Here is a 10,035-nt window from a genome sequence, read left to right as displayed (position 1 = left end):
TTTAGGGGGAGATGGGAGAGGGTGCTGGGACTCTGTGTTAGTAAAAAGGTGCCACACTAGAAATACTTGGAGGTGCTGTCAGCATCCCTCCTTGGGGAAGGGGAGGAAGTAAAACCCACTAGAGGAACAAATACAGAGAGAGAGTATGTGTGGAAATACTTATCTTTTCATTTATTTATCCATCTATTATTGGGGAAGAGGTGTTAGATCTTGGATAAACAATTTAAGGCTTGCTTTTGAGTCACTTGGGAATTTTTTGAGTCATTTAGACCTGATGGTATCAATACCTTTCTTACAGTGGGAGAAAGTTGATGTAAGGTGACAGATTATGGACTTCACTCAGGCAGGGTGATGAGCACCATGTTTATGGTGCAAAGGCCTGAGACGGCGCAGGGCAGATACTCCCCTACCACTGACAAGCAGCCGTGTGTTGCTGCCAGGAAACCTGGGGATTGGACACAGCACGTTTGGTGTTTGTGACATAGCTGCATGCTTAGATTTATGGGAGCATGAGATAATAATACATACAGTCCCCTGCACTTGGAGATGTCAGGTGTCTATTTCAGGTCACCTCGGTTTCAGAAAACAGGGAGAGCCTGAGCCCTACAGAGTGAGAGGGTACAATCCAGGTGAAAACTCTGCGTGACATCCTCCTCCTGTGCCAGCAGTACAAGCACATTCTCAGTAGCTCTGAATAATTTTACACTTGGATCTAAAGTTTCATTTAACCCCAGGGAACATAACGGACCTATATTTCACAAAGACTTCCCATCAAGGACTGCACTCGCTAGAGAACACGCAGCCCTTTGATCATCCTAGGGTGTGGTTTTGAGCTGATTAGTCATCCATTTTAATTTCACATCAATTCAAAAACTAATTGAATACAGCATGTTTATTCCCTTCCAAATAAATCACAGGAGTGAAGCCAGCATCCTGCCCATATCACAAACACTTCAGCATTGCTCAATTAGCAGTTCCCACTGCTGCCCTTGCCGATGAACGAGCTTCAGAGGGGCACGTGTAGCTGGTTAGATGAGATCAGTGCAGTTAGATTGGCCAGTTGTGGTGTCAGGCACATCCCAGTGCTTCGCTTGCAGACCGTGACACGTGTTGATTCAAAGGGTGGACAGGAGGTATTCACTGCTTTGATCTTTGTCAAACCCTGGAGCAGCATATCTGTATTTCTGGGGGGGCTGTCAACTGTCAATAAGTTTATATCCAAACATCTTCTTTTTCATTGTTCCTCAGTCCCCTCAAGTAGCTCTTGCTACTTGCTGTACCTGTCACAGGCATGTTTCCCTCAGGAAATCTCTGTATTATGCAAGAAAGGAATAATTTCCTCCCGTGTCCCCTTCTATCTCTGCTTTACAAAAAGGTTCTTGAAGGCGTTGTTGTAATTTTTGTTAAATGCTGTATAAATGAGAGGATTAAAGAAAGAATTGGAGTAGCCAAGCCAAAGAAAGATGCTTTTCCAGATGGGTGGGATGTTGCAGGAACAGAGAGGGCTTATTAATTCTGTGATGAAGAAAGGGATCCAGCACAGTACAAAAACTCCAATTAAGATGCCAACCATCAGAGCAGCCTTTTTCTCTTTCTGTTCTCTCCATGTTTCTCCATCTGTCTGGAAAGCGATAGCTGCGTGACGAGCTGTAAACACCATCTGGGATTCGTGCGAAGCTTCCTTCACCTCAAAACAAAAGCAAACATGGATTCTTACCAAGACAATTTGTGTGAGTGAAGTATTACTTTCAGATGACAGCATGACATCTGTGCACCTACCACCAACGGCCCCAACTCTGTTCCTTCCACACTAAAAGAAAGCAAATACCCCAGATTGCCAAAGTTACCAGACTTCTCATTATGTTGGAAAAGCTGTTGAGTTTGACTGACAAACAAAGCTAAATAAAGAGTAACTGATGCCATGTGTGTTGTGGGCATTCTTTGTCAGTTTAGTTTATTGGATGCCTTGATACCTAGTGGGAAATCAGGTTGCTAAGGAAGGCTAACAAAGGCACGAGCCTTCTGCCTGTCCCTAAACCACACTCTCCTCTACTGCTATGTGACCTTTAGGGTTTCTGAGGCCTGAATTGTAAATGAATTTCATTCCACTGCAGGCCCTTTGGGTCATTTCTCTAAGGTGCTGGCGAGGGATGTGCAACAAATGACTGCCTGTGGACTACTAGATAAAGCTAATTTATTCAGCCTAACTGCCTGGAAGCATCCTGGATCCTACCCCTGGTGGGTGCAGGAGCTCGGCACTACCACTCTTTCTGCAGAAGGGACAGACCATGCCCCAGAAAACTCAAGCTAACTCTGCAGGAAAATTTTGCCTTCAGAACCTTTTTAAATTAAAGAATGGGATTTCAGTTTAAGGTAAATTGTGTGACAGATCTTTGGAAAATGCTGATGTTTCATGACCCTGTAAAAATCATAAATGCTTGAAATAAAATTGAATACTTTGGAAATATTTAAGTGGAAAGTAAACCCATCAAGAAGAGTCCTTCATGAGTCTCTTCTTCCTTGACAGAAGCTATCTCATCACAGGCAGTTGTACCACAAGTATCCTGTACAGAGTATTGCAGCCTGGTCACGGTGCCAACAAAGTATATGACAACGGGAGCATAAGGATGCACGCAAAATGATGTACCCTCAGGCACTGTGCCACCATTTTGAATTAGGTTATAAAATACTCTGGTAGTAATCAAAGAAAAGCTTTGCTGGAGAAGTAGCACTTTCTGGTCCTCATTTGCTCTTTTCTGTCTTTTATTTCACTCAGATCTATTTGGTATTCTTACAAAAAGTCCTCCATTGCCAGAAAAACACAATTTCAATCAGCCTTCAGTTCAAACTCTGGCTTCAGCAAAAAGGTACACAAGAGAGAGGAACACACAGCTACTCCAGGCTGACACTGCTTCTTGGCTCCTCTCTCACTAGGGGCAAGATGTTCATCTGTGTAGTGAGCGCAGCACGGTGCTCTGGGTGAGAGCCAGACTGTGGTACACAGGTTCTGGGCACAAGTTATTAATGCTCTTAGGGTCTAAGTAGTAAAAGATACTCCCTTGTGATTTCAATCTGAAGACTAAAGTATCTGCAAGTTTAAAGTTCTTCTAGTTATGAAGACAGTGCAATAAAATAAGCAGTTTAAGGATGCAACCTGAGGCTCTAAAATTTGCCGAAGTGATAATTCACAGGCACTGCAAGACTTTGACACCACTCCAAAGCTGGCTTGTTGTTAAATTAGCGATGTATTCCGCATGCCTGTGCCACCTTTGTGCAAGCTTTATAATAGATGGAAAGCCTCTAGTTAATATGAGCACAGCAGCTCGGAGAGGGAGGCACTGGCAGTGGGTAAACAATCACTCTTCAAGATGGATATCCCTGTCTTCACCCTCAGACATGAGACATGGCTGCAGAATGTAAGAGCAGCAGATTATGGGCGCAGGCAAATAATGGAGGAAAATGAAAATCACATCTGTCCTGACAATTAAAATGGGACACCCCTCACGTAGCAAGGATCACACCATTTGTCTGCAGAAGGGCTTGCTCTGCACATCCTTAATCACACTCTGCAAAAAGGGATGAATGTATGACATGAGGACAAATTTGTGACAAGCAACCCTGAAAGATTACTTCTTAGCCCTGAGGAATAGCTACATAAGTGGGCCTCTTGGGGAGAGCCATACAAAAGACTTTGTCACAAGCATCGGGCATAGTTTGGTATTAGATTTACCTTCAATTCTTACTCGAAATACAGAGCTTGCAGTGTGCCATCATCAAATCAGAGCCTTTTCTTTTTAGTATTTCGGGTTTGAGAAGGCTTGTGACTGAACTGCAGAATTTACTAACAGCAACTCTTCTATCACTTAATTACGTATTGTGAGAAAAAGTTATTTAATTTATTTTGATAGAAGATACCACTGTCCTCAGATGTTTTCCGTAATGAAGCATTTACAGCCTGGTCAAGCTCCTACTGAAATCAGAGGAATTTTCACAAACTCCATTGCTTGTTAGATCAGGCCTCTGAATACTAAACAGCAATTGAAAATAGATTATGGTATTTTTTGTAAATTACAGGACGCCAGTTGTCTTCCTAGCTACATAATTTCTACTTTCTCTGTTGTCACAGCTGTTTTTTCAATTATTTTTTGACTAGTTCTGCCTGGGACTTCTGAATAATGTTGTAATAACAGTAATAATAATAAAAGTGCAAATAGCAGCCTGGTGCTTTAGGAAAAAAATAACAAGATCTCTCATGGAACCTTCCATTAAGTAAAATGTGTAAATATTCCTGGCAGACTGGAGATATGTTGCTTCAATTTTCCATGAGAAATCCTTTGAAAAGCATACACAAAATGTTCCTTGAAAAGGTAACTAGTATCCCTGCTCAGCAAGGTCCTTCAGCCCGTGCCTTCAACAGGAGTTGCATCCCTGGCCTGGTTGATGCAAGATTATCCTTGCTACAACTACCAGCCCCCAAGACTATGTTCTCAAGACTGTCTGTTGTAAGCCAACTCACACAAAAGTACATGGAAAGTAAATTAGGCTATTGTAGGCAAACACTGTTGTGGTACACGGTGCTGGTGGGGGAACCATGCTAAAAGATTTCCCCCCTGTGTAGGCATGGGGTAATCCACTGTAATTTGGGATTGTCTGAACAGGAGCACAGGCCAAAAAGATTCTGTAGTTGCTTTCCAGCCTTGCCAGTTGTGATTTCCTTGAACTAAACACAGCTCTGACTAGACCAAATCTGCAGTTTCCAGTGCCACCCTGGAGGCTTTGCGTGACTCTAACACAAGTCACAATACCTGACCGTTATCCCTGCGTCACGTGGAACAGAGGACAAGCCCAACATAAAACCTTCCCTGTATGAGCGAGCAGGCTGTGACAAGGGCAAAGGTGGTCACAGACTGTAAATTAAAGCAATCCATGAAGATGCCCTGGTTTATCCTGGAGACATCTCTCATATGTGAGCATCTCTGCAGGGTGATGAACACCATTCTCATCTGGTGGTTAGCAGAACACTGTGGCCCGGGCACAGATTTCCTTCCATCCACCCAGGCACTGCAGTGGGGAAAAAAGCTGGCATGAAAGGCCTGCGACTCTGGGGTCAGAATTAAGTTCTGAATTCATTAAATCGGCTATTTCCAGGACAACAGGCTTTGAGAAGTGCCGAGATGAGAGTATCACAAAGAGTTAAATGAAGGAAAAGTACAAGAGCACAAGCTCTCAAGTACGAATTCTTCTACAGACACAAAGGAGTCTGGTTTTAGATTCAGAATTCATTCTTCTGCACGGTGATCAGTAGTTACAGTTCAATGCCACTTCTGTTGTTTGGCTGTCCCCAGTAAATTACTACTACTGAACATCTGTAAGTTCCTAGAGCTGTATGTTCCCAATTCCTGTGTTCCTCACAGTATCAATAAAGAACATGCCATCAAGGAGCTTATGATTAAAACCTCTGCTTTAAGATGTTCCTTAGAGCTTTAATGATTGCTGGCAGGTACTGTGTACGTGTTTGGTACCGTACCTCCAGGGTCTGCAATAACAAAACCACAGTAAAGATTAAAAACATCAATCAAATCTAGCTTCCCAGCACAAATTCAGAGTTTTGCCTATTACAATGTGATTCAGCAAAGGTCATCACTGCCTCAGTGCAGCTTTGCCATACTTCTTGCTCTTTGAACAAGAACACAAGAAACTGAAATGCATGATGAAGGATTGAAACGTAGGAATGTCAACACTTCCTTGGCTGCTCCACCAAAATGACAAACAGTACATTTGACAGGGAAAAGAGCCCCTGCTTTCCCTCACAGGATTTTCTTCTGTAAGCAGGAATAGCTCTGTATTTCTCCTACCTCATCTTTTTCCTATCTGACATCTGCTGCCACTCTTCTGGACAGCTGCACTTTGTTTCCTGACCTACCTCTTCTACCTGTACAGTCAGAGGCAGAAATAAGAAACAGAAAGCCTGTGACTCCTTCAGAGAAGAGGAATCTGTTTTCTTTCCCATATTGTCCTGACTAGTGACATGGGTTGGAGAGGCTGAATCGGCCAAAGTATAGAACAACACTGCACCGTTGGAGCTTGGGGCCTGATGCTATCTAAGTAGTGGGAAGGACTCTCACAAAACTGATGAGGTTTGGATCAGGCCTAATTACTCGAATGCAATACAAGGTATTTTGAGTGGAGAAAGCAAAAAAAACCCCAAAACCAATCATCAACAGAACTTGTTTTTTAACTCCTCACATGGAAATTTAATCCTGACCCTGCAATTGCTACGTTTAAGTAAACCTGACTTTCAGATTCTGCCATCCTTGTTCTTGCCAGGCAAAACCTGTGTCACAAGTGACTTCATTGATTTAAAATGGCACCACGCAGCAATATCTGCTGATTTTCAAGCAGTGTCATTTATTTGAATTGGACTATTTACAAAGAGAATTATTACCTATGTCAGCAAGGTGTGATGGATTATAACTCCCTGTCAGTGATGATATGTCACTAGTTTTTTTACATGAGGGTCACTACTATTGACTGTAGAATTCACTTTTTAAGAACTTTCACAATTAGTAAATAAATAATTATAAAAGCACTATAATTTAGGGTCCCAATTCTGCAATTTTTTTGTTTCAAGGGAAAGTAAGAAACAAGCTGTCATTAAAACTGGAAGCACCTCAGGTGTTTCATGTCCATCTCCCTCACTTTAATTTTTTTCAAAGACTTTAAAAACTGTTTTTCAAACATACAAGTAAAATTTCAACCAAAAATTACTCAAAATAGTTATTTTGTAACTATTCTATTCAGAACCTCTATAAGAGTATAGAAACATACAGAGAGCTTGCCAGCTCTCAGCTTGGAAACAACTGCCCTTTGTGTGTGTGTATATATACATACATACATACATACATATATATATATATATGTGTATATATATATATATACAACCTTCAAAACACTTTGGCGCTTGGCTCTGTTGTCTGAAAAACCCTGCAAAAACAACAAGGTATCATCGTAATTGTTCCACTTGATGCATCAGTTTCTTAAGGCATTTCTACTGGTACATGAGTACTGTGACCTCAAATCTTTTCCTCCTTAAATTAACCTGTGAGTATTAACCAGCTACACAGCCAGGTACACCTCAGGCCATAAACCACAGCCCTGGCACGCAGTTCTTACTCAGCACTACCAGACAGCTAATTCCTGAGTTCCACAGACATCTGTCCCAGCAGGACTCATTTTTCAGGAATCACTGCTCTTACTACTCTCCTCCAGCCTGGGAAGCACTGCCAGCCTTTGGCATCAGCTGTTGAATGCCCCTCTAATGTTACTCAGATCAGCTAGTGCAGGGCACCCGGGGAGAGAACTGACAGCGATGCAGAGAGCACTTCACACCCAGAGGAACACTGGCAAAAGAAAAATGTTGCAGCTGAAGATTCTTCTCCAGAATTCACTGTGGAACTGCTGCTGTTCCTATGGGAACCTGCTCCTGTAAGCTTAAATGGGATCAGGTTAAATCTCGTTGAATAAGTCTCAGTCTCTTAATTTATAAAGAAAACTGAGAAGAAATGAATCCTGAATGCCAGCTCCCTTGATCCAAGGGCTCATTAAATGTACACGTGTGGACCGGGCATCAGCTTTTCCTTTAGGTGAAGAGTAAAGGTTTGCATGTGCATCCTTATATTTAAGGCAGCAAACGAAGCTGCTGGGACAATGGGGAAGGTTGCCACTATATACCAATTGCAGATTCAAGAATCACTGTCATAAAGGGAGAAGTCAATATGTCAATCACTGCAAATATGAGAAAGATGAAGAACTGCTGCCTTGAGCATTTGCTGCTATTGCAATAACAGCTACACTGGCAACCCCTCCAAAATGGGCATTCAGCTCACGCTGGCAGGGGCTCTTCTGTCAGTACAGCCTCAACCAGCTCCCAGACACTGGCATCAGCAAAAAGCACTTACCTGCCAGCCTGGCTGTGCCCACGCAGGGGCTTTTGCAGACAGAACTGTGACAATTAGGAGCCAGACTTTTTTCGTGTTGACGTAGCAACAGTATGTCTCTGTATAGGCTCAAACTTGAACAGCTCAAGTTTTTTTTTAAATGCCTCAGCTCATTTAGCTTCCCAGAATTTTAGATTCCAAACAACTAGCCCTGTATGAGTATGTGTGTGTGTAACAGACACAGCATGCAAAACCACTACAAATATTCAGTTAGCTTTTGTGCTTGGAAAGATTATACATTAACTCCAAAAAATACATTTGTCATACTTACAACAACTTTGAAAGAAATTTGGTGCAAACCAAGGGATGAAGACTATAGGAAAAAAAAAAAAGAATGCCACTAGAGGAGACATTCTCATCTTTTCTAACACATTTTATGCTTTTGCATAGAAAGCACCTTCATAAATCAATTTATATTAAAAACATCTTCAAGAAAATACAATCCAAATCTGCAAGTCTGACTGCTTATAATTGACAATGTGGTCATCTCTTTCTAGAATCAGTGGACACAACCTACAGACTTGTATCTGTGACCATAATAACAAGCTTCCTACCATGGCTCCAGATCAAAGTTAGAGGGATTTATCAGAGGAGTGAGGCTCTGCAGGATTAGCCCCAAGTACGTCTCTTTAGGTTTCTCTAACATCCACACAGCTCATCTTTTGGTATTGGGAAAGGACTGGACTTGGCAAGTACAACATGCAATTACAAAAATGTAGTGTAAAGAATCATTTACACAGGTAAGAGTGAGAATGAAAGTATGTGACAGAAAGCAGAGAGAGTTTACCGACAGCACTACTGAGCACCTTGGTGACATGGCATGAGTGACAGTGTCATCATGCAGAGAGCCTGACTGAACGGGACATAAGGGGCCAACCCCAATCCTTCTGCAGGGACACAGCTTTCCTGTCAGCTTGGTGTATCCCTGAAATGAATGAGACCTCCCACGTGACTAGGGCTTTGAGGATTATAGGCAATGTTTGGGATAAAAAGGGGAAGGACATAGTTTTTAAGACAGCTGGTAATTTAAAAATAGAAAGAATTTATTGCTCATTGCTTCAATACTATGCAGTGAGCAGTATGTAAAATAGCCCAAGCACGTAAATCAAGCCTATAATTTGCTTATTAAAATCTATTCACACATTGATAGATCCCACACAAAGTCCGTGCTGGATAGATGTGTATGCATTTACTCTGTACACAACCTAGAGATCTGTTTACATCTTTGCTTACCCCATCAACACTGTAAAAAAATTAAATAGGAAAAAAACCCCAAAGAATAGCAAAATCAGACTAAAGAGATGATTTTTAGATGGTTCTCCAGACTGGTAGTGAATGCAACTGTCTTACAGCACACTTAAGAGAACAATAAGAATAAAACTCTTCTCCAAGAGTGACACTATTTGACAGGCTAATTACCGCTCACATCGAGTCTGTAACAGAGCTAAATTCACATGAAAGCTGCAGGGCATGTCTCAGTCTTCTTGCTGTGCCGAAACCACTGATGCAGGGTGACGGCTGGGAGCAGAGGAGAAGCAGGAGCGCAGGTGCCCGGGGGAGGCAGTGGGGACTCTCCTCCCGGTCCCCACCCTTACCTGGGCAGCCTCAGGCAGAGGCACCACGGCGTTCTTCCTGTGGCCCCCCATGCGGAACTTGGCCGCCTTGTAGATCTTCCAGTAGACGAAGAGCACCACACAGAGGGGCAGGTAGAAAGCCCCACCAGTGGAGATGATGGTGTAGGAGGGCTCCTGGCTGACCTGGCACCGCTCCTGCTCAGGGCTATAGGTCTCCCCCCAGCCAAAGAGGGGGGCAAGGGAGATGGCGGCAGAGAGTGCCCAGGTGAGAGCGATCATGATGTTGGAGATGCGGCGGCGGGTGAGCAGCGTGTACTCCAGGTGGCGGGTGATGGACCAGTAGCGGTCCAGGGCGATGGCGGTCACGTTCCAGATGCTGGCCGTGCAGCACAGCACGTCGAAGCAGACCCACACGAGGCACAGCTCCCGGCCAAGCCGCCACCGTCGCCCGGCTGACAGCCCCT

The 10,035-nt window shown here is 43.2% G+C and overlaps 1 protein-coding gene across 1 annotated transcript; it reads right to left on the bottom strand.

Moving 5' to 3' along the window:
- Positions 1 to 1,354: 1,354 nt before the first annotated feature.
- On the bottom strand, positions 1,355 to 10,027 carry LOC104517772 (5-hydroxytryptamine receptor 5A; the record flags this gene model as incomplete). The annotated part of the gene is made up of 2 exons (XM_010163490.1): positions 1,355 to 1,687; positions 9,593 to 10,027. Coding segments are annotated over 2 exons (768 nt in total), but the record flags the coding sequence as incomplete, so codon positions are not given.
- Between the last annotated feature and the right edge of the window lie 8 nt (positions 10,028 to 10,035).

Source organism: Antrostomus carolinensis, unplaced genomic scaffold (genome assembly GCF_000700745.2).
Source record: "Antrostomus carolinensis isolate BGI_N321 unplaced genomic scaffold, ASM70074v2 scaffold8402, whole genome shotgun sequence".
NCBI classification, from domain to species: domain Eukaryota; kingdom Metazoa; phylum Chordata; class Aves; order Caprimulgiformes; family Caprimulgidae; genus Antrostomus; species Antrostomus carolinensis.
This window is presented reverse-complemented; position numbering and strand designations above follow the sequence as displayed.